Source organism: Hippocampus bargibanti, linkage group LG12 (assembly GCF_051943395.1).
Source record: "Hippocampus bargibanti isolate YZ-2025 linkage group LG12, ASM5194339v1, whole genome shotgun sequence".
In the NCBI taxonomy this organism is placed as follows: domain Eukaryota; kingdom Metazoa; phylum Chordata; class Actinopteri; order Syngnathiformes; family Syngnathidae; genus Hippocampus; species Hippocampus bargibanti.
The window spans coordinates 8531723-8556132 of NC_142745.1; the positions used below are offsets into that span (position 1 = coordinate 8531723).

At 41.3% G+C, this 24410-nt stretch overlaps 3 protein-coding genes and 1 long non-coding RNA gene across 4 annotated transcripts; 2 read left to right on the plus strand and 2 right to left on the minus strand.

The window, feature by feature from the left end:
- Positions 1 to 432: 432 nt before the first annotated feature.
- alas1 (5'-aminolevulinate synthase 1) lies at positions 433 to 5393 on the minus strand. The gene is made up of 11 exons (XM_089010844.1): positions 5236 to 5393; positions 4531 to 4745; positions 4262 to 4447; positions 4045 to 4170; positions 3712 to 3931; positions 2811 to 2995; positions 2548 to 2727; positions 2295 to 2459; positions 1086 to 1354; positions 843 to 1005; positions 433 to 748 (listed from the first exon to the last, which is right to left on the minus strand). Exons 2-11 carry the CDS (start codon positions 4733 to 4735, stop codon positions 588 to 590), a joined length of 1860 nt encoding a protein of 619 aa, XP_088866970.1. The 5' UTR covers positions 4736 to 4745; positions 5236 to 5393; the 3' UTR covers positions 433 to 587.
- A 1086-nt stretch (positions 5394 to 6479) lies between these two features.
- On the plus strand, positions 6480 to 13849 carry LOC148890332 (uncharacterized). Its single transcript, XM_089010510.1, has 5 exons — positions 6480 to 6639; positions 9024 to 9177; positions 10098 to 10243; positions 11153 to 11410; positions 12535 to 13849. Exons 1-5 carry the CDS (start codon positions 6570 to 6572, stop codon positions 12720 to 12722), a joined length of 816 nt encoding a protein of 271 aa, XP_088866636.1. The 5' UTR covers positions 6480 to 6569; the 3' UTR covers positions 12723 to 13849.
- A 262-nt stretch (positions 13850 to 14111) lies between these two features.
- On the minus strand, positions 14112 to 18641 carry LOC148890333 (uncharacterized). Its single transcript, XR_016116661.1, has 2 exons — positions 17813 to 18641; positions 14112 to 14531 (listed from the first exon to the last, which is right to left on the minus strand). It is a non-coding gene; the product is annotated as an uncharacterized LOC148890333 (long non-coding RNA).
- Positions 18642 to 19210: 569 nt separating this feature from the next.
- On the plus strand, positions 19211 to 23418 carry LOC148890334 (protein shisa-5-like). Its single transcript, XM_089010511.1, has 5 exons — positions 19211 to 19412; positions 19521 to 19671; positions 21189 to 21352; positions 22360 to 22530; positions 22797 to 23418. The coding sequence occupies exons 1-5, from the start codon at positions 19346 to 19348 to the stop codon at positions 22886 to 22888; spliced, it is 645 nt and encodes a 214-aa protein (XP_088866637.1). The 5' UTR covers positions 19211 to 19345; the 3' UTR covers positions 22889 to 23418.
- The last annotated feature ends 992 nt before the right edge of the window (positions 23419 to 24410 follow it).

Sequence of the window (24410 nt, forward strand, 5' to 3'; positions counted from 1 at the left end):
TAAAGAAAGAGCAAACAAGCTGGATGCATCTTAACAGAAGAGTGTATTCATTGAGGAGTATTTTTGCCTGTCAAATGATAGTTGTCCTTGTTAAGCACTTTGCTACAGCTTCATCTGTTGTTAAAGCGCTACATAAATCAATGTGTATTGTATTGTCAATTTAATGTGGGAAGACATAAATCACGTTTTTCATTTCATAAGTGACTCGTCAAACCGCATGTGATATTGGCCTTGTGTTCTTGTAAAATTGCAAGGTCATCATAACACAAATGGGAATTTCCTTTTTGTGGAACTGGTGGTGATGTGATCTTTTGCTTGTATGCATATAAAAGCATGATGCGCGAAGCATTTTCGTAATCGGATGAATCTGGAAAAAAAAAACAGACATTGTTCTTCGCTTCGGGACACTTAGGAATCAACAGACCACATACATCTTGTATATCATATTTATTTTTTTATGTTTATATAATATTTGACCATAGAGTATTTTAAATAATGTGTCATAGAGGACATATCAAAGATAATTACGCGACACAGAAAGGGTGTCGACATATGAGTTGTCTTGAGCCAGCCTTGGGTGTGATTGGTTATGCGCGGGCCGAGATTGGGTGACTGAGGCCGTTGAAGTAAGACTTCTCTCTCTCACTCATCAGCTCAAAGTGGAGAGGCTGCTGGCAGAAGGTGCACTCGGCTGACGAGTGAGGCTTCAGCTCAAGGCCAGTCTCCTTCCATGTATGCACCAACCTCTCTGAGTAGAGAAAAATGAAATAGGTCAGTAACGGTTACCAAACTTTGTATTTCAACACATGTTGGATTCCAATTACATTAAAGCTACACCTCACCGACAAAATATTTCATCATTTCAGGAGTATGGTGTGGTGTTGGAGCAATGCGCAGGAGCTCATCTCCTCTGGCCACAGTGGGATAGTTGATAGCCTGCACGTAGATATTGTGGCGACTCATCATGAGGTCACACACCTGAGTGTTTTTCTCAGCGTCAGACACCTACAATGTGGGGAAAGAGCCTTTAGTTTCAGTTGAAATGTATCATTTCGGCCATTGTAAGGCACGTCATGTAGATTTACCCTGATTGGGATGATGTGGCTCGGGCAGTGCACCACAGGCAGCCCGACGTCCATCAACATCTGCCGCAGTAGCTTGACGTTGCGTTGGTGCTTACGTCTCAGTGCCTGACCTTCCTCGCCCTTGAGCAACTGGATGGACTGTCGGGCGCCGGACAGTAACATCGGCGGCAGAGAGGTAGTGAAGATGAAGCCGGCAGCATACGAACGGACAGTGTCCACCAGGCTGGCGGTGCTGGCGATGTAGCCGCCGACGCAGCCAAAAGCCTTGCCTGGAAAAGGACAAGGAAATACAGCGAATACTGCTAGGGATACGTTCCAAATCGACCCGCAATATGTGAAAGAAGACAGACTATACAAAATAAATATATATATTGTGGATTACATATGTGCCTGGCCGACATCAACATCGAGTGATGTCGGTTAGCGAGTTGCCTCAGGCGAGGCTGAATCTGCGCGTCAGGGTCTGTACGTGAGCTGAGGTTTGACAGCGGCTTTTGCACAAGGGTGCTCATTGTATTTATATTCTACTCTTCTTATGTTGAACAGAAGGCTGTCAAATGCATCGGCAAATTTGGCTCTCAATGGGATTAAGGTTATTTAGGAATGAAGTGTGTTGTGCTCATAAAAAAATATATATGTAAAATTATATATACAGTAAAGTCTCATTATATCGATATCGGTTATATCGATAGTACTGCTTATTACGATACTATTTCTATGAACGCAAGGAGAAAATTTACATGCCACAGGATCGGTTATATCGATATTTTTTCCGACTCCCGAGAATATCGATATAACGAGACTTTACTGTAATTTATATATAATATAAACAGACTCATTTTAAAGCAGTATAACTCAAGTTATTTTATCAAGTTGGGTAGTCCAGGTTTTACTTTCGTAGGTTTCTACTTCATGTTTTTGTTCCCAGTCTCTCAATAGGACTCTCAGCCAGAAAAGGCGTTTGTTTATCGAGAGTAGCACACAGATGGAAATGACAATGACAAGAGAGCAATTCAACTCTCCGGTCTCTTAGCAACAGCAGGGCAGTGAAGACCTACTTTAAGGCCGCAAGCATATTGGATGACACGGCTGAGACCTGCTCTCAAATAGAACAACAAAAGGATATTCCAACCTTTTTAAAGATACTTGTTCTTGTCCTGCATTCAGGGGAAGAAAATCAGTGCTAAGTAAAAAAAATGTTGCGCTAACCTAGTGTCCCAGAGATGATATCCATCTTGTGCATGATGCCATCGCGATCTCCAATGCCGCCTCCCCTGGCGCCATACAGACCCACGGCGTGAACCTCGTCGACAAATGTGATTGCGCCAAATTCATGGGCCACATCGCACATCTCCTCCAGCGGACACACAGCACCTGCCAGGGAGGGAAAAGCGGTAAATGTTACGCAATTGTTCTTATAAATGTTTCATTGCTTAAAACCAATGGCCGGTGTGCAACTGACCATCCATAGAATGAACAGTTTCAAATGCAACAATCTTTGGCTTGCTGGGATCTCCCTTCAGCAGCACCTCTCGGAGGTGGGCAACATCATTGTGGCGGAAAATGAACTTCTTGGCACCGCTGTTCCGGATTCCCTGAATCATCGATGCGTGGTTGCCCGCGTCAGAGTAGATTTCACAACCTGAGACAACCCAGGTTTTGGAGACACAGTCATTATCAACTCCAAAGAATTTTCAGCACAAAAAAACGGGGAATCTAAAATACCTGGCATCATCTTGGCCAATGTAAACAGAGTGGAGTCATTGGCCACAAAGCAGGAAGTGAAGAGCAGCGCTGCATCCTTTTTGTGGAGGTCAGCCAGCTCCTGTTCCAGTTCCACGTGGAACTTGCTGGTCCCCGAGATGTTTCGCGTGCCTCCTGCCCCCGAGCCGTGCTTTCGTAGTGTTTCCCTGGAGGCGACAATTCAAATCCCAATTTAGAAAAAAAAACTTAGATCATAAATACTGTATATGAATGATCCGTGGGGTGAAGAGTTGCAGATTGTAGGAAAAGACTGTTCATATCAGCTTTGTGTTAATTTAAAACAGGCGCAGATCTCACACCGAATAATCCCATTTTGTGATCAATATGTTAAGTGTCAATCGGGGTCCCTCAAGCTTAAGGCAAGTTCAACTCAATACTTTTTAATTCCAATTCAAAGAAGAGAAGAGAAGAGAAATTTATTTTGAGATTTGAGACTATTTGTGTCATTTTTGTTTGAGGTGTGCTTTGGGTCAATAAAGGGTTTCAACATTTTCATTATGCTAATGGTGGATTTCATTTAATAACTTGTGTAAGTTTGTGAAAGCCAAATACAGAAGTAACATTTAAGACATTTTTGCTGCCCTGCTGTATTCATGTCAAGAGTTTGTTTTGCAACATAGTAATATCTCTTAAATTGGAATATTACTTTGAAAATTACCAGTACAGTTCAATGGATTTTTACAGCAACCGTTCACCCAGCATCGTACAATATTGGGTATGTGTAAACCAACACCAGCTACCACAATGGCCACCTAAACAATGAATGAATTGCACTTGAGTGTCAAGTAACTTTCAAATTACATTTTTCTTTGCATCCTTGTCAGAAACATGAGACTACACATATTAACATGACTAAACTCACATGATTGATTGAATGACCCGAGGATGTCGACTCATGCCAAGGTAGTCGTTGCTGCACCACACCGACACATCCCTCTTCTCCTCGAGGGAGCCCGTAAAGTCGTCGGCCATGGGGAATTCATTGGCCAGGCGGTTCACCGTCTTGAACACGCGATACGTGTGGTCGCTCTTTTTTTCTTCGATTTTCTTTTCGAAAAAGCCATCGTAGTGGAAGCGGGAAACTGTTGGGAAAAGAAAAGCTCGTTTGAATGCTGCAATGCCACACCGTTTGGTAACAAGTTGCGACGAAAACGATTAGCCCATTTCCTCACACAACCACAGAGCATAAACTTACGGCTTGTTGGCAAGTTGTCCTGCAGCAAATGGGAGACCATCTTCGGGCGCTGCTTAAGTAGAGTCTTCATGAGACTTTCACTGGTGCTGGCCAAAGAAGGCTTCTCCAGCTGATTAGGAGACATTTCTGGTAAAAAAAAGGGAACAAAACAGAGGAGGATGATCAGCATGTTTCTTCGACAGCTTTTTTCCTAGGCAATTTTGGAATTGAATTTCACCTTTCTGGACAGTGCGGACTTCCTGAACATCCTCTTGGAACTCCATACCGACCTGGCGAACCACACTGCTATTCTTTTGGCCCATCTCTGCAGCCAAGAAGGGGCATTTGGAGGCCACAGCCTGGCCAGAAGATGGTACAGTCGAATGGCCAGCGGGCAGCTTGGCCTCCACCTCCAATTTGGTACCTGAAAGTTCAAAATAGAGCACGACTTCAAATATGCTATTGCACCAAAGAGCAAATATGTCACTTGTTAGATTATTATCATACCTTCAGTGATGTTATTCCCCGTCCTCTGGTGATGGGAAGAGGATGAGCAGAGAGCCCGAGCCAGAGACGGCGCCATGGGCTTGGAGGCCAGTTCCATCATGATGGGGCATTTCTGAGCATAAACCACCAGCGAATTTCTGGGCTGTTGCATGAAGGCCTGGGGCACACGGGCCAGGAATGGACAGCGGCGTACTATGACATCCATGATGATTGTTCTGAAGTAGAAAAAACAAATAAGAATTTGTTGTCAGGCTGTCAGGCTGTCATGCCAGAAGGACAAGCTGTGATGTTAAACAGGCGATTTCTTATCCGCCGTGAACATCAGCAGCTGTCTCAATGAAAACAGTGTTGCCGATCGAATCCCCAACATACTTTGACAGTCAAGAGAAATGGAGAATCGGAAGCAAAACGGCCAGCTCGATTTTTGTCGCCTTCAAAATACTTCCTGTTACTACATGATTATAACGCACGGTGGAAAAAATACTTTCGCCCCGTTGGTTGGTGTACTCGTTGACAAATGATGTTCATTTTAACTACAACTTCAGAAAAACAAGAGTTAAAGAGCGCCCGGGCTCTTTTTAGTTTGATCTGAATGCGTCTTAAGCAACCATTACATTAATCTCAAGGCTACAAGAAGCGGCTGGGAATGATGGCGGCGGCGGCGGTATTCGGTAAATGTGGAAAAAAATAATTTACAGATCTCACCAAGATAAAAGTCGAAGGAAAAAAACGACAGCGTTCGTCTTTTAAGTCGACTCGAAATGATAAAAGCGTGAAGTTCTCGAGAAAGAAGACAGCCAGAAGGTGACAGCTTCGTTATCCTACACTGAGGACGAACGAGAAGGACGCGGATGTCCAGGCGCTTATCAGAGCGCTTTAAGGGCAAGGCTAACGTGGAAAATCTCGCGAGATCTCAACACGTGGGTGTCACTAATTCCTTAATTCCTTATTCCTCAGTCAAGAATTTCCAGGACGATGATTTCGAGTACAGTACGTAGATAAGACCCGTGTTTCCTGTAAAGTTAATTTATTATCCGCTTAAATGTTTGACAAAGATAAATGTATATGCTTCTTCCTCCTCATTAAAAAAGAACATATAATAATAAGTCTGTTTTTAATGAAATTTGAGTTTGCACCTAAAATTTACGATAGTTCGCATCCATCTGACTATGCAATATCTTGGCCGGTTAACCAAATGACCAAATCTGAGGTTATCCAAGCGTTTAAATGATCATGCCCAGTTGATTTTTTCTGAGCTTGTTTGTTTGTTTCGTCTTTGGGACATAGAGCTGTGTTAACCTTTTGAAACCTAATGATGACATGTATGTTGCTACGCTTCAAACAGGGACTATCAATTTAAGTCACAATCGCATTAAAACCAATACTTGTGGCTCACCATATGGGAATTAATTTTATTCTTTCAAATGTTCCCCAGCCCTTTTTACACACATTTATTTCCCTGCAATTTGTTTTGGTAATTTAGTCTCAGTTGTCTCAAGGTCTTGCATTTTCTCTCAGTGCGGTTTTGCTGCTCTCTGCAGATATTTTTAAGAATGACACTTAATGACTGCATTTTACACCCTGTAAATGATCCTGAATTTGTTAACACACATGCCTCACAAGTGCTGATGTTTGTGGTTTGAATATGTGCTCTGCTCACTTTCTTTTGAGTTTGTATGATCTGTTGTCATGTTCTTGCGCATGGATGTTTTTCTTTGATGGCACCGCCGAATATTTACAGACAGCACGAATTCTCTAGTGAGATATGTTACGATGGACATTATTAATTGTAAATTAATTAAGAGGTCATCCTTAATTCGGTGGGTGACACGTTTTATCGTGTTTTGGGTGGTCTGCTGTGAGGTCTTTCCACTGTAAAACCGGGTTGCAAAACATTACAGTATACTGCAGTTATGAAACGTGTAAGTGCAGTGGAGTAAGACACCCTTTAGTTTGTGCATAGACGATCTTGGCTCTGAGGCGTTTAGCTTCCTGTTGTGTGTGCGCGTGTGTGACTCCATCCTTTCCGAGAAGCAACCATGGCGTCAGGCCTACCCGGTGTTGTCTTCTTGGTTCTACTGTGTGCCGCTCTGCCCGTCTGCATGTCATGTAAGTTGGGAATTAAAGTAAACTAATCGACAATCCTCCGTGGTTGCCATTGTCGTTGCAGTTACAGACCTGTCTGTGTTTACTCGTAGGATGAGTTAGCTAGCTAGCCCGCTTGCTCACAGCCTAAACAAAAGTAAAACGTACAAGTGTATTTTGTTGGTTTCGGTTTAGAAAAAAACAACGTCATTTACCCAAATTGCGCAAAACATTTGTGAATCCCCGTAGACATTGTCGGAAAAAAAAAATAGAAACATCTATTTAATGGGGAGGCGAGTCGTCATACCAAGTCTGACATAAAACGCTCCTAGCGTTGACACTTTGACAACAATGTTTGAGTGACAAAGAAGGATAAACAAATGTTGTCACTTGTGTTTTCTACCAGGTTAAAATTTCCCTGTTTTGTCCTGTCTCATAATAAAACGACACGTGGAAACTACATGTTTCGAATTACCGTGACATATTGCACGATCGTAGTTCATACCATCCATTCCTTATCCGAGCACCTTTTTTAACGAGGGTCGCGGGCATGCTCAAGCCTATCCCAGCAGTCCTCGGGCACTGGGCGTTGTACACTCTGAAGTGGTTGCCAGGAAATCGCAGGACACACTCACAATCTTATCGAGGGACAATGTAGAGTATTGAATTAATTGCGCTTGCATGTTTTTGGAATGTGGAAAGAAACCAGAGTACTGGGAGAAACCAGTTGGAGGTACACGTAGAGCATGCAAACTCCGTAGGAAAGGCCTTGAATCGATTCCATGACCTCTTTGCTGTGAGGTGGGCGTGCTAACCAGTTGGCCACCATGCCTCCCCCATCCCAAATTATGTCTGTAATAAAGGTAGAATATGAATAACAAAAAACACATTGAAGACAATGGATCAGAACCTTTTCCCAGAAATACCACCTGAACAATTTACAACCCCATAGTGACCATCATCAAAATATTCTTACATAGTATGATTAAATGTTCTTAAAAACTAAGATGAGTTTTTTTTAACTAAAATGTACCTTTGTTTTTTTATTGCATGCCCTTGCAACATTATCAGTAGTTCAATCATTAAAACCAGGCTTGAGTGCATTAGAAGAAAAAAATAGTTATGATTATGTTTACATTTTACAAAATGTTGAATAAAATCAAACTCATAAAAAGTTTTAATTAAAAAAATACAATGTTAAAAACCCTCTAAATATAAATATATATATTTTTCTGAAATGCATTATTTTAGAACCCTTATTTAAAAGATGGAAAGACTGGGAACGATTTAGCACAGAATTTCCAAGATCGAGCGTAAAACTCACCCTGCCAGTTATCTATTTTTTGGGGTGGGGCTGAAACGCAGGCAAGATGACAACCAAGGAGTAGCTTCTGAACTGATAATAACAGGCCCTCTTTCTACCACTACAGCATGTGCATCATGTAGTTAGCCATCAAGATATACCTACAATCGTTGTACTAAGTTCATCCTGTCGACTTGATATCTAATTTTAAGCAGATTCTTTACTTACAGACAGTGTAGGTGTTTCAAATAGCTGACATGTTTCGGCGACTACTTCCGCCTTCGTCAGAGTGTCACGGATGTTGTTGTGACGCGCCATTTTCAGCTGGTGTTGCTATGAGGGCGTGACCTACCTGCCAGATCTGACAGGCAAGTCACGCCCCCCGCTGTCCGTTCGTCCCTCCAGTATGCTGCTCCAGGTTGTAGAGAGCATGTAAGCTCCCTCATCTGTTGATGGTCCTTGTTCCTCGCTTCCGGATTTCAATGGCCTCCCTGATCCAGCGCCGATGTTTATTTTCTTCGGTGCGGATCCGCACCGAAGAAACCGAAGAAAACCGAAAAAAAATTATATACCTACAATCTAAAAAAAAACACCTTCCATGAAATGTTTGTGTTTTGTGTTGTTTAACCTACAATGTCTCTGTGGCACACGTAAGACAGCTGCAAAACATAAACCTGTTGTTGTGGCTAATTATACTGAAAAGCGAGGCTAGGAGATTTTTATTGTCTTTACCCGCATTTTCTAACAGTTTCATGAATAAGCGGCAACGCTGGAAGGAACGGTGTTCAGTAACAATCTGCAGATTTATTTATTTAAATTTATGATTGCTAAATCATTTTAGGTTTTGTGCCCCCCCCACACACACACACACACACACACACACACATATATATATATATATATATATATATATATATATATATATATATATATATATATATATATATATATATATATATATATATATATATATATATATATATGTATATATATATATATACACACACACACACACACACACGCACTAAATAAAGTACTAGTAAGTGAAGTACAGGCTCCTCATCCACCAAAACCTGTTGCTTTGTGTATTTGTGATGCGTTACAGCGGATGACAAACACTGTCTGGCCTACACCGACTCTTACCACCAGTACCACCCATACGAGCGATGCCTCCAAGGATTCTGCTGTGGTACCTGCCTATCCAAACGGTGCTGTAAGGATAGTTTTCTGCGCTTTACGGAAGATAGCCAAGAAGAATGGTAATACATTTTCCCACTCCCCCTCCTTCACTCCTACCCTAAATTCAAACTCATGATATTATATAACTAAAAAACCTTTAACGGTTTCCTTTTTTGTCAGTTCCTGCATGTCTTGTGGACATATAACAGGAAGTCGGATATTTTTTGTGTACATGACCACCTGGTTTGAGTGTTATTGTGCAATGTAACTGCAATGCGCTTGAAGTCCTCAATGTCTCAACAACACATTGGTCAAGGAAACATCCAAGATGACCACTTCATTGTGGGGAAGAAAATCATGGGTATTGAAATAGTGCATTGCTGATTCTTACTGGCACCTTCTTAAACTGATGTACCACGGTCGTCACAATGCTTTGTCGTGGGTATTTCCGGTTACAAGTTGAGTTACAAATGTCGAGTTTTATGAACAAGTTAGCTCCCGCACACGTTTTGTTGGGAGCACATGTGGATTTCTGTTCTAAGCATCATTGGCAACATGCATGACTCATTATTGTCAACTGAAAATTTGTTAGATCCCCTCTGCGATGTAACGCAGAAAAATGTTGCATCTATCGGTAGATGTTCTATCTCTATATCGTGAATAATATGATCATAAATGATTGCCGTTGTAGCCTAAATCAATCTGAAAATAATGTTATTTTCGTTAGGACATTCTCTTTGTGTGACTTATTGGAATGTAGTGTCTAAGTAAAAAATAAATCACCCAATTACATATACCAGAAACAAGACACTTAATTGAAATAGTGTTCTATGGTGATAGCGTGAGTCCGATGCTCATTTAACCTGCAGTTATGAGATATGAAAAGTTTTGACCTACGATGCCATTAAAAGTTCAAAATTATGCCCCCTTTGCCTTTGACATTTTTCTTTTGGTGATATTATTCATCATCATATTTGTTTTTTTGTTTGTCTTGTATTAGTGAATTTCGTTCAGTATCAGAATTCATGGAATCCTCCTCAGTGTTGGGTTCCGTGATCGGCGGTGTCATCATTTTCGTGGTGGTGCTCATCACCTGCTGTGTTTGCCCCTGCTGTTGCCTGTACAAAGTGTGCCGCAAGCCGCGACGTAAGTCAGATCGGTTACTAGTCGTCACTGCCAATTTTTCGATTCCCTCGGTCACTCACTGACAATGATTTTGCAACACAATGTCCCTATCATTCCTTCGGCAAGCCCCCCAATGACTCATAGTCATACTTAGTCTGTCAAATTTTTAGAGATGTGCAATCAATCATGAGAGTCAGGATCACCATACACATGACACTCATATTTGTGTTTCCAAAAAGGGGAATTTACACTTTCTGTTTCACTTGGTTTTACAGAAACTTGGGTAATAATGTGGTTTAATTGATGGCAACATCATGAAAATTCCCTTAAGCATTTGTACAATACATCTTTATTCATATAGCGACACTTTCAGAAAGCACGTATATTAGTGTAGGGAAAAGGGAAAAAGATTAGGTGTTAATGCGTGTGTGTGTGTGTTTATTTCCTGTCAGCTGCACATAGTTTATTGCTGAGCAAGCAAGCGGTTGCCGAAGTGCAACGGGAATGTCGAAGCTCCACCGACTGTTTTCTGTGCATATGTGAATATGACTCATAGTCTCCATGCCAACCACATCAGTGGAATTTACAACCATCCCACATCATTTACGGGAAATGGTCATGGTGGCCTTGGGAAGCAAAAAGAATGTTGTGCTTGCAGGGGTGTGGGGGTCATTTACGCACTCATTTTCCACCTATTTTTATGCAGAGGTAGATTTTCATCCATTATTCTGGGAGTTTTTTTTTAAACTCAAAATAGCTTCAGGTTTAAGTAAAAGGCGAGATTGTTCTATATTAACAATGCTTTATCTTCATTTTTTTTGCCATTGTGTTGGAAATGAGTCGTTTCTGTTGCAAATTTCCTTAAGGTGGGACGATTAAAGGCTTTCTGATTCTGCTTCTTTCTGATTTCTTTTTGTCCTTTCCCCACAGCGGTAATTGCAACCACCACTCATACCACTGTTGTGACCAACACCCCTCAGCATTACCCTCAGCAACCAACGACGTCACCCGGGCAATCACATCCCTACCAGGCGGCCCCTTATCCAGCCTACCAGCCCGTACCAATGCAGACGGGGTACGGAGGCCAGCCCATGCCACCTCAGGGATACCCACCGCAGCCAATTCCCGCTATGCCCCATCCAGGGCAGCCTTACACGCCGGGACCACCGCCAACATATCAGGAAGCTAGTGAGTGGAAATTTGTGCATTCATGCCATTAAGTTATTTTAATCACTTGAAGATAGATGTGGATATCGCCTGTGGTAATTCCTGTCAGGCACAGGTGTAAAAGTCAAGGCCTGGGGGCCAAATTTGGCCGGCCACACCATTTTATTCGGCCCGTGAAAGCAAATCAAGAATGTCAAGTGACATGATGCCTGCTAAAGTCTGAAGCAAAATTTCAAATGTTCGTATATAAACCACAATAACAGTCATTACAGACGCTCCACAACTTACGATCATTCGCGTTATTAACGACGCTACATACAAACATTTTTGCGGGTATGTCAAAAAATGTATGGACAGAGATGCTCTAAATTCGATTTTGTATTGCCCGCCTTTCTCCGGCCGAGCTCTCTTGCGATTGGCTGCGTACTGTGCTTCACGCACACAGACACATTGGAGGTTTCAACAGCTGGACGTTTACGCGACGGACATGAAGGCTGACCTATCAGCCCACTGATGAAGTCTTGCCAACGAGTTCAGGCCCCGATCCGCCGAGCTCGCTTATGATTGGCTGCATAGAGTATGTGGGCGGGGAGGAAATCCCTCTTCCCAGTTGACGCTCCAGGAGTGCGCGATGCATAACAAAATGTAATTTTATGCAGTAATTGAAGATCCAAGGATATATGTCGTCATACTACAGTAAGTGTGAATTTATTTGACGACTGTTAGAGCATCTGTGTTTTTTGAGAGTTTTGAAAGGCACTCATAAATGAAATGTATTATTATTATTATAATAATACATTTAATTTCAAGCACCTTTCAAAACACCCAAGGACACTTTACAATAAAAACAAAGCACACAACAATAAAACCATAGATAAAATGATAAATAATAAAACAGATTGAACTAGACATTGAAAGCAATTTTAAACAGACGGCCACTCAGAACGTATCTCGTTTGTCAGGTGGGCAGTGTCTGTCTTAATAATAATAATAATAATAATAACAATAATAATAATAGTCTTCTTGACTTCGGATTTCAAAACTAATTATTCATTAATTTGTATACGTTTTGCATAACTCAACAGTCACCCGACAGGCTCTATCATTTGCCACAAATCCATGTTTTTGTCTTTCCCATCCTGCAGCCGGCCCGGCCTACCCTCCCAACCCGATGCCTTACAGCCAGGCCGCCTTCACCCCTGGCCAGCCCACCTACCCTTTGCAACCCCCCGTGCAGCCGCAGGCCGCCAATGCGGCAGCACCCCAGATGGACTACCTGGCTCAGCCGGCGTACAACCCAGAGTTTGTCTCTCCACCACCCAAGATGGGATAACTGGCACGTCCAGTTTGCTACATCATTTTCAAATAATTTTCCTTTTCTTGCTTTTTTTATCATGCACACTATACACACTTAATGCACAGAAGGTCCGTGCATGCTTTTTTTGTGAAGCGAAACTTGCCTTGCAGTTCTCAGGAAGCAAATCCATGTTTCCTTCCCTTCTCTTTGTTCATTGAACCTGCCACAAATCCTTAGTGAGCTATTGCAGCTTGAACTATTTTGAACATCTTCTGCCACGTTTGATTATTTCAGTGTGAAAATTGGACATGTTTTTGTAGTGTTCTCTCGTGCTGACGTTGTTACTGCCGTTTACCATAGTTTCTCGTACTCATCATTAGCTGCTTGTATCGTTTGCCAGTACCATTGCAATGTTTTACCACAGATAGTTCTTTTTTTGTGTGTGTATGTATGTGTGTGTGTGTGTGTGTGTTTAATTGTTGTAATGCAATTTTGTGGCAGTTGTCATACATGGCCTTAGCACTCTGCGGGGTTTTCAAAGTGTGGGATGGTGAAACTTACTTTACAGGACATAAAACTATCATGTTGCGTACATTAAGGCATAACTACGGAAGCAGATTAGGGCCACTGAAGAAAAAAAACAAGGTTGGCAAGATTCTCACTTTAATCTCAGAATTCTGACTTTAATCTCAGAATTCTGACTTTAATCTCAGAATTCTGAGAATAAAGTCGGAATCTTGCCAACCTTATTTTTTTTCTTCATTGGCCGTAATCCTCTTCTGTACATAACAAAAAGGTAAAAACCTGAGTGTTAAAAAATGCTATGTGATAGCAAAGCAAGAAACAGTATTATGGGATATTTTCCACCTTCAACATAACTTTTAGTCACAATTTTGAAACGTATCGCAAGGTGTGGTTGAAATTTCCAGTGTTGCATTTTTGCACAAACAAGGGATTTTGAGGGCACACTTTTCACATCTAATTCCGCCAGCCGCAAATTTACACAGCAATTATCCTCGTGTTACTTTCTATGGCTCACGAGTTGTCAATGCCTCTGCATAATTACAAGCAGTTTAGGTAAGCATTGTAATTGAAATATTTTGCCTGTGTCATTAATTCCCCCCTCGCAATGTTGAAAAAAATAAATATCTTTCTACGTTTAACATAGTACATCATTTTTCTCAAGCTGCTGTGTATCCCTGAAAGTAAACGCCTCACACTTTGAAATCTGCCACACCCGACAAAAGAAGTGTCTTGGAAAAGTGGTGCTCGGTTGATTGTGTGGGTGGGGATAAAAGTTCAAAGTGCATTTTTTTGTTATTATTTGGACAGTGGTGGGAAATATTTTTTACGGAGTGACAGCTCCCAGCCTAAAAGGGAATGTTTGTTCTGAACTAGCTGGCCATTGTGTGTCGACTCGATAACTTGGATTTCTATTGATGTCCTCAATCAGCTTTTATTTGTACCACTGTAGGATGTTTTAATTGTTAAAAATATGGATGCAAATGTACCAATGCATTAGTAGCAAAGTAACCAAAGTTTTTTTTCTCCTCTTGATTTACTGACCAGCAACTGCTGTGCCTTCTTATTCACCGGATGTCTAACACAACATTTAGAATTTTTAGTTTCATTAATTGGTCAAGATAAAAACATTTCAGCTGTGAGGTGAAACAAGACCGTCACAGCTTGCTTGCGACTGACTCAACACCTCATGTTTTTGAGTTTCCCGAAAAAAAAAAGAGATTTTTTTTAGGCTGACGCTATGAAACCAGCCATCTGGATTTAGTACATCTTTGTTGTGCTCTGCATTGAATTGCCTCATTCGTTTCCTCTTGGATTGAAATACTTGTGCTTAAGTGGTTCGTCGATGAGAAGGTTTCTTCAGCCGTCATCTGTACAAAAGTGAAGGTTTCGGACGTTTCGCCTCCTATCCAAGAGGCTTCGTCAGCGAACTAAAGTCTGACTGGTCGTATCGGCCCCATTTATATATCCCTAATGTCCAGACCTGGTGGCGCCGGACACAGCTATGATAGGTCCCTACTCTCAGGTTGGGGGGGGGGGCGCGGGACCCCCCCCCCCTGTGGCCCCACTGATTGTTCCTACATTCCTGACTAACGATTGGCCTATTACACCCACTCCCCCCGGTATCACCTCATCAGCATAACGACCCTCATCAGCATTGCGAAAGTTGCCTAACCTGTTTTGCCTGAGCAGGCTATTGTATGAACGATCCAAATTGAACCTCACACCACCAGACCGGTTTAATGAAGGATTTTGTTGTTTTATAAGAATCGCCTCTTTCACCCCCCTTTCAAACCATCTATGTTCTTTCGCTAAGATTTTAACCTCATTGTCGTCAAATGAGTGGTTGCTAGCTTTTAGGTGCAAATGTACTGCCGATTGAGGCCCACTAGTATTATCCCTGCGATGTTGATAAAGTCTTTTTTTGAGAATTTGTTGAGTCTCCCCAATGTACTGCTCTTTACAATTTTCATTCTTACAATGTATGGAATAAACTACATTACTTTGTTTTTCATTTGGTAGCCTATCTTTTGGATGCACTAATTTTTGCCTTAACGTGTTTATCGGTTTGAAATAAGTAGGAATTTTATGTTGCCAAAGGACTCTTTGTAATTTTTCAGAAACTCCTGTAATGTACGGTACTGCTACTCCTCTCCTTTTAGAATCTTGAGAATTATTGGTTTCGTTCGCTATTCTTTCTTTCTGACATTTGTTGAATGACCACTGAGGGTACCCACAGTTAGTGAGTGCTCTCCTGATATGTTTTGACTCCTTTTCTCTACCTTCAGTGCTAGTTGGTATTAGTTTAGCCCTATGCTGGAGGGTTCTGATAACTCCTAGTTTATGTTGTAAAGGGTGGTTAGAGTCAAAAAGTAAGTATTGGTCAGTGTGCGTAGCCTTCCTAAAGACTTCTGTTTTTAGCGCTCTGTCCTCTTTTATAATTACTTTACAATCCAAGAAGGCTAGTTGGTTCTCTTGAATGTCCTCACGAGTAAATTTAATGTTGAAGTCTACAGAGTTGAGATGATCTGTGAAGGATTGAATTTCTTGTTTCTTAATTATGACAAAAGTATCGTCCACATATCTAAACCAGTGTCTAGGTTTTGTCCCTGGGAAGGATGTGAGGGCCTGTTTCTCCATCTCTTCCATGTAAAGATTAGCCACTATGGGTGAAACTGGTGAGCCCATAGCACAACCATGGATTTGTTTATAAAATTTTTCCCGAAATTGAAAATACGTAGTATTAAGGCAGATTTCTAATAATTGGCAGATGTGATCCGGTTTCAGTTTGGTTCTTTCATGCAGAGAAACATCCGCCAGCAGCCTCGTCCTCACCACTGAGACTGCTGCTGGGGTTGGGACAGATGTAAAGAGAGAAGTCACATCGTATGATGCCAAAGTTTCCTCAGGTTCCAATATGAGGTCTTTGATCCTCTCTACAAACCCTCAAAGACCTCTTTGATCCTCTCTACAAACCCTCAAAGACCTCATATTGGAACCTGAGGAAACTTTGGCATCATACGATGTGACTTCTCTCTTTACATCTGTCCCAACCCCAGCAGCAGTCTCAGTGGTGAGGACGAGGCTGCTGGCGGATGTTTCTCTGCATGAAAGAACCAAACTGAAACCGGATCACATCTGCCAATTATTAGAAATCTGCCTTAATACTACGTATTTTCAATTTCGGGAAAAATTTTATAAACAAATCCATGGTTGTGCTATGGGCTCACCAGTTTCACCCATAGTGGCTAATCTTTACATGGAAGAGATGGAGAAACAGGCCCTCACATCCTTCCCAGGGACAAAACCTAGACACTGGTTTAGATATGTGGACGATACTTTTGTCATAATTAAGAAACAAGAAATTCAATCCTTCACAGATCATCTCAACTCTGTAGACTTCAACATTAAATTTACTCGTGAGGACATTCAAGAGAACCAACTAGCCTTCTTGGATTGTAAAGTAATTATAAAAGAGGACAGAGCGCTAAAAACAGAAGTCTTTAGGAAGGCTACGCACACTGACCAATACTTACTTTTTGACTCTAACCACCCTTTACAACATAAACTAGGAGTTATCAGAACCCTCCAGCATAGGGCTAAACTAATACCAACTAGCACTGAAGGTAGAGAAAAGGAGTCAAAACATATCAGGAGAGCACTCACTAACTGTGGGTACCCTCAGTGGTCATTCAACAAATGTCAGAAAGAAAGAATAGCGAACGAAACCAATAATTCTCAAGATTCTAAAAGGAGAGGAGTAGCAGTACCGTACATTACAGGAGTTTCTGAAAAATTACAAAGAGTCCTTTGGCAACATAAAATTCCTACTTATTTCAAACCGATAAACACGTTAAGGCAAAAATTAGTGCATCCAAAAGATAGGCTACCAAATGAAAAACAAAGTAATGTAGTTTATTCCATACATTGTAAGAATGAAAATTGTAAAGAGCAGTACATTGGGGAGACTCAACAAATTCTCAAAAAAAGACTTTATCAACATCGCAGGGATAATACTAGTGGGCCTCAATCGGCAGTACATTTGCACCTAAAAGCTAGCAACCACTCATTTGACGACAATGAGGTTAAAATCTTAGCGAAAGAACATAGATGGTTTGAAAGGGGGGTGAAAGAGGCGATTCTTATAAAACAACAAAATCCTTCATTAAACCGGTCTGGTGGTGTGAGGTTCAATTTGGATCGTTCATACAATAGCCTGCTCAGGCAAAACAGGTTAGGCAACTTTCGCAATGCTGATGAGGGTCGTTATGCTGATGAGGTGATACCGGGGGGAGTGGGTGTAATAGGCCAATCGTTAGTCAGGAATGTAGGAACAATCAGTGGGGCCACAGGGGGGGGGGGTCCCGCGCCCCCCCCCCCCCAACCTGAGAGTAGGGACCTATCATAGCTGTGTCCGGCGCCACCAGGTCTGGACATTAGGGATATATAAATGGGGCCGATACGACCAGTCAGACTTTAGTTCGCTGACGAAGCCTCTTGGATAGGAGGCGAAACGTCCGAAACCTTCACTTTTGTACAGATGACGGCTGAAGAAACCTTCTCATCGATGGACCACTCCTGTACGACTGAGAGCTTACACAGACGTTGTGCTTAAGTGACCTTTTTGCAAACCCAACTGGGCCTTTGTCAGAAGCCAATGTAACATAAGCGCCTCGGAGCTTTGCAACTTCCTCCTTTTAATTTAGATTTTAGTCGGTGTTCCTCATTCATCCGTGATTTGTGTGCCGGGTGTACGGATTGCCCCAAGTTTTGTCCTGTCAAATGTGACCACATGCCAGCTCAATAAATTAAAACTTCGCCTTGTATGCATGTACGTGCATTATTTGAATGGCACCGTTGTGAATGAAGATGTGTAATTTGACAGTTTCATTTGTTTAAAGACTTTAACGATATCATGAGCATCCCCAAACCTTTGATTTACATATTTAAAATTATATATTTATATTCTATATATTTATATATTTTTATTTTTATTTTTTTATCATTCAGATTAAACCACCAGACCATTGCCTATGGGTACCATTTAGCTGTCGGGAAAATTAGCTAGCAACAAGCAACGGCAAGTGAATCTAGAAAAAAAATCAGGCACATTGCCGGGATGCATCTGGGCCGCGCCCTTGAGCCATTTACGCATTTTGACAGCCACTGGCGCAACTTTGTCACTCCACAGCGCTCGCACCGGCGCATGTCTATTACGGTTAGCGCATATTGCTACACGATACGCGCCACATATGACATATTTCTGTTAAAATAGCGAAAGAAACATATTTAGGTTAAAAACCAATTGAAAACTGTTCGTTTTCCATCAGAGGTTTTAACTTTTGTCGCCTGCCATCTTGCCTTTCCGATATCGAGCCATAATCACCTAGCATTTGTTTTGCAGCGCGTTCCAGTCGTTGTCGATAATATTTCGGGGTTTTCTGTGAACTGCCGGAAACTGCCGAAAGAGTTAATCGTATCCAGTATTCATTTACCCATGGTGCATTGCAGTATTTCCATCCAACATGGCCGATGGTGGCAATACGGAACGTGAGAACAGATTCTTAACAGGCAGCAAACAAATATATTCTCGTTTTTTAATAAACAATCGAATAAGTCATGATTTAGAATAGATTTTACTCACATAATGTTTTTTTAATTTGCAATTTAGAAATATACCCCAATGAATGTATGTTGGTTTATTTTAATCAGTTTAGTACACTTCAGCAATCTAGTTTAATCGGGCCCCATCAATTTTAGAATTTAGCCCATTTTTCAGACACAAGGAGGCCAATTTGACCCCTTTTTTAATTTGTCAGATACAGTACCTCCCTTCATTGTCACACATTGTAGTGCCACTGTTTTGTCATTTTGATGAGGGATAATGGTCCCCTTTAAACTCCACAATTAGCCGAGGAGTCTCTCCTGTTGCGAGACCTGACATAAGATTCATAAAACTGCACAAGAAACTATCTCTTTATTTTGATACAATATAAATGTAACAAGTGTATTAATTGCACTGAGCAGGTTCTTAGCAGGAATGCTGTTGGGTGACTTAGCTGCTGGGTGGGACGCACACAAACACACACAGACACACTCAGCATGTGCTAAAAGTCAGTTTAGGTGTTTTCGCAGTTATGGTGTCGGCCGTGTTGTCCATTGTGATTTTCGGGTCCTGTGTAATCTTTCTACCGTCTACCTTTGGTAAGTTACAGTGTCTTTAGGTATATATTTATTTAAGCCTTTCAGCATGTGTCTCATTATGAAGGTGAAAGCAAAAGTCTGCTATTTTGTGCTCGGTTTATCTTACAGCGGACAGGTGTTCCAGCTATTGGGATGACAGTGGCGTTTGGCGAGATGGTCTCCAGTGTGATGACATGTACTGCTGTGGAACTTGCAGTAATAAATACTGCTGCACTGAAGAGACAAGGCAGCTAACCCAAGAGGACCTTTGCGATGACAGGTAGCAAACATTTGCGGCAAAATAAATATTCCCAGGGTATTTAAACCTCTAAAGTTGGGCAGTAGTGAAATGTCTTAGGAAACAAGACAAAATTGGCTGTAACAAATCTTATCAGTTGCAGATCAGAGGTCAAGGATTAAGTCTGTGCATGCATTGCTTTTCCTTTGTTGTTTATTTGTTACTTTATGTTCAATGAAGACTGAATTGCTCATAGGGGTGAATTTTTGCCCAATGACTAATCTGGGGTGTGCCCAATTCTTGCCCAAAGTCAACTCGACACATTCAAACTCACTTGGGACCCTTGAACAGGATACGCGATAGAAAATGGATGAACAAATACAAACTTATGTGTACACCTGTATGCAGTGTCTCCAGAAATCCTCCAAGAAAATATTTTCCAAATAGATACCATAATATTACTTCAAACTGGCATACACACATCCGTTTTCTACGCTGCTTATCCACATCTCTTGGATGAGCTGCTGCCTAGTTTTTTTGTACTTCTTCCTGTCGATTTTAGAGCTGGGAATGATGCTCATATTTGTCAACTGTGAGGATGCAACGTCTTTTGAGGGTCTTTATATGGCACCACTGCAAGGCGTCAACTTCGCCCACTGCAGCAATGGATTGGATTGTATTAGTCCTTTATCCGTCTCCCAACGGAGAAATTTACATTCCACAGCAGCAAAGTGATGAAAGTAAGAGGAAAGGAAAGGAAGAAGTAGACAAACAAAATACAGAAGCTCTTAAAGGCAGCCACTCTCGTGGCGCCAAGCCAAAAAAAAACTCAATAACAAATAATGTGACAACACAAAAGACACAGTCATGCAATCTTAAGCACTTTCTGCACCCTCTTTGTTGTATGAATGAGTTCTAAATGAAAGAAGAGAGAATCAAAGCGTCCTTTTCACCAGTGGCTCATGGACATCATGGTGCAATGTGCACGTCTGCTACAAGCTACATGTTAAAAGCAAACCCAAAACTGTAGCATCCATTGATGAAAAGAGTCTATCTCACATCTCTTGTCCCACGTAAATCCACTTCAATTCCAAGCTGTGACAGTTCCACATACGCATTGACGCTGCTTTCTTCTCAGCGCGGACTCTTCAAGCCATGCATCCAATAGCCCTTCCCATCTGTTGATAATATTCCATTAAAAAAATCTGAATGAATGTCTAGACAAAAAAAACATGAGGGTACTTGAGGATTATTTTGTTCACCATTATTAAATTAATCCTGATGGAGGCTCTCCTGTGTCTCAAATTTATCCATCACTCCGACCATTTTCAACATGTCCTTTTCAGAGTCAGCAGAATTTTATCGCATCTGTCTTTGATCAAAAGGCAGAATAGTTCACGTCCACTACTGTACATTTTTGACCCGGTGACATGCTTTGAGCAGGGAAAAAAAAAAACCACGTCATTCTGGCAAACCCTCAATATCAGAGAGTCAATCTATAAATCACCGTTTTTGTGACAATGCTTCTTTTGATGACTACAACTGGTTCATCTACGCAGCCCTCGCTTTGAGAAACACTCCAGGTCCGGCATACTTTTGGTCAGCATTCTCGGAGCGGTCATTCCCATTATCTTCTGCGTGGGGCTCATCACCTGCTTTGTGGCTCCGTGCTGCTTTCTGTACAAAAAGTGCAGGAAACCACGTGCCTCACGGCGAAATCAAAGTAAGTCACTTTTTAAAATTTCATGTCTCCCTATCTTTATTGAGAAAATGCACAATATTTGATATGAAAAAAGAAATTCTCACAGGACACCACAAAAAAATCTATATTAAAAAGTATGAATATGGGGCATAAAAAGTCTGCACACCCCTATTTACTTATTCACTACCATTCATGAATTTATTCGGGAATTGAAAATATCACGTAGAGTGCCATTCCTGAATTTGTTCTGGTTTTGTTGTGTTTTTTTTTTTTTCATGCTTGGGTGCTGATAAAGCACTGGCCAAGGCCTCTAGCAATGTGTTATCCTTTCCACAAGGGGCAACATTTCCCTTTTTTCCATATTAGTGCTTTATTCCAACTTTAGCTGTTGTTAAAGCACTATATAAACCAGTATTTATGTATTGCATTGTATTTGGACAGCCGTCCTCATTTCAAGCTCACATAACTCCATACCCATATAATTTAGGAATTATCTCTTTTTTTCCTGATGAAAGAAGAGAGTTTAAGGTTTCATATGCTGAAGTGAATGTTTATGTAGTCCTAAAACTCAATATTCTTTCGATCCTGGAATTTGAGTGACAATGACGAAAACCCTGGCACTGGAGTGGACACATTTTTGCACATTTCTGGCAGTGAATGAGTTAAATACGTTTTTGACATTTTATGTGTGTTGTGGGAGAGCATTTTCTTTATTCTGCCTCTTGTTACATGCTGCTGAAAAAGATACATTGTGTTGCAAAATTAAATGGGATTCAAGCTTTCGCAGAACACTTACATGCATGTTTATATGTGTTATATGGCCACATCGCAGCACGTACCTCATGTTGTTCCCAGAAACCCACTCATAAAAAATAAAATAAAATAAAATAAAATGAAAATCAAAATTTAATTAAATGAAATGAAAATAAATGAAAATAAAATAACATAAGATAATATAAAATAAAATGAATTCACTGATGCCCACTAACAAAAAAAAACAACACTGAAACTCCTCTCACTTTGAATAGATGTGACAACTACCTACGTCATCGCACCCAATCAGCCAGTCTCCCCACCTCAACATCCGCCGTTCCATCCCAGCTACCAGCCCGTCCCTGTGCCGCCTCATTACGGAGGCCCACCCAATGGGCCCCCCATGCCAACAGCGCCGGTGGGCCCGCTACCACACATGGGAGCAAGTGAGTTCTTGATTTGATTTGTAACTGATTTGTAATTTTAATCATTTCTGCCTTATTTCACAAAATATATTGTTGTACTATTTGGAATTATAGAAAATGAATCAGAGGGGCTTGGTTTGTGTTTAGAATGTGTGAATTTATATTGTAAGCATACTTTCTCCCACAGTTTATTGCAATGATATAAACAATTGCAATATTTGCTCCTTTTCCTCACCTCTAAACCCACATTTTCATCATTGTTATATAATGTGATCTATTTGTTTTAGCTCCTCCTGCATACCCCCCGCGTGGTCCACCGCCACATCTAGATGGACATTCGCAACCTCCCTACAACCCTGCGTATGGTTTCAACCCCTAAATCACACACCCGGGAAGGAGTGCACTTGTCTATTGCACGTGGAATCATTTGGCGTTGCAATACATTTCCAGGGACAGCTAAGCATGCACAGCAAATGGTCAAAAGCAATTCTGAATACATACACTGTTAAATTAGGCTATCTTTAAAACATGTTTCATCCATCGCAAAGCAAAGAGACTCTCGTTGGGAAATCCAGCTTGTCTAATTTTTACTCAATATATTTGGAATTCATGAAAGTTTACATAATTTATATTTTTGCCACGACAAAGTGGACATGTTAAGCTTGATTAAGTCCATTTAAATCACACAAGTGTAAATATTTATTCTGCAACTATGCAGCTAAGCTTCAATTAAAGAAAAACAAAATGCTGCTCAAAATGTTATCTTTGCAAAGATGGGAAAGGAGGTTTCATACCTGTGACCTTACTAACGACCTTACTGAGAAAAAAAAAACATACGCATGTGTAATATTTCATTGCGGCATTTTATTAACAAAATTTCACATGTAAACATTAATACTTTTCACAAGTTACAACACCTTTGACACAATAATCAAGTATGTTCTTTGTTGTAGAGCATAGTGGCTTTTTTGTGCTGTGGCCAACTTGAATTTGTCCACAGCAAAAAATAATTAGAATTTGTGTTTTCAAGTTCCACTTGACCGGAAACTTCAATTTCTTCTCGAGACTTTTCGCACGGACTTGTTTTCTCGGTGGTAGACATCGCTTTTTACGAGGAGCGATATTTGTTATAATTAACATTACTACTAATCTCATCTCATCTTCCATACCGCTTATTCCTCATTAGGGTCGCGGGGGTTGCTGGAGCCTATCTCAGCTGTCTTCGGGCACGAGGCGGGGGACACCCTGAATTGGTTGCCAGCCAATCGCAGGGCACACAAAGACATACAACAGTCACTCTCACACTCACACCTAGGGACAATTTGGATGGTCAATCTGCCTGCCATGCATGTTTTTGGAGTGTGGGAGGAAACCGGAGGACCCGGAGAAAACCCACGCGGGTCCGGGGAGAACATGCAAACTCCACACAGGGAGGCCGGACCGGGACGCGAACCGGCGACCTCTGCACTGTGAAGCCGGTGTGCTAACCACTCGGCTACCGGGCCGCCATTACTACTAATATTTAATCGAAAAAATCTCAAAATTATATTGAACAATGTTTGCGTTTCCCGTACAAACATTCTTGCATGTGTACACATCTACAAATGTGCAAAAATCGTACCGAATATGGCAAAATACGGCCGGTTGACGGGTATGGCCGGTTTCATGTTCCACACCACTTTCCAACTCGTAATGCCTGCAACAAACTCAATTGACCACTAGAGGTCACTGTTCTTAATATTAGAGCACATAGGCCTCTAACTGCAAGCGAAACAGGAAAGAGAGTCGTTTAATTTAATGATGTAACACTCCCTTTTGTTTCCCAAAGTATAAATCATCACGTCCTCAAGTCAACAGCGGATGTGTATTTGGACTTGATCCCCTTTTGTTGTCACATTTTG

Excerpts from the sequence above, each read along its gene's own strand:
- alas1 (XM_089010844.1), bottom strand. The coding sequence starts at position 4,735 with ATGGATGTCATAGTACGCCGCTGTCCATTCCTGGCCCGTGTGCCCCAG. Across the intron at positions 3,932-4,044 it reads GGACAACTTGCCAACAAGCC|TTTCCCGCTTCCACTACGAT; the intron begins GTAAGTTTATGC and ends TTTTCCCAACAG. Across the intron at positions 2,996-3,711 it reads CGGGTCATTCAATCAATCAT|GGAAACACTACGAAAGCACG; the intron begins GTGAGTTTAGTC and ends TGTCGCCTCCAG.
- LOC148890332 (XM_089010510.1), top strand. The coding sequence starts at position 6,570 with ATGGCGTCAGGCCTACCCGGTGTTGTCTTCTTGGTTCTACTGTGTGCC. Across the intron at positions 6,640-9,023 it reads TCTGCCCGTCTGCATGTCAT|CGGATGACAAACACTGTCTG; the intron begins GTAAGTTGGGAA and ends GATGCGTTACAG. Across the intron at positions 11,411-12,534 it reads GCCAACATATCAGGAAGCTA|CCGGCCCGGCCTACCCTCCC; the intron begins GTGAGTGGAAAT and ends CCCATCCTGCAG.
- LOC148890334 (XM_089010511.1), top strand. The coding sequence starts at position 19,346 with ATGGTGTCGGCCGTGTTGTCCATTGTGATTTTCGGGTCCTGTGTAATC. Across the intron at positions 19,413-19,520 it reads CTTTCTACCGTCTACCTTTG|CGGACAGGTGTTCCAGCTAT; the intron begins GTAAGTTACAGT and ends TTTATCTTACAG. Across the intron at positions 19,672-21,188 it reads GAGGACCTTTGCGATGACAG|CCCTCGCTTTGAGAAACACT; the intron begins GTAGCAAACATT and ends TCATCTACGCAG.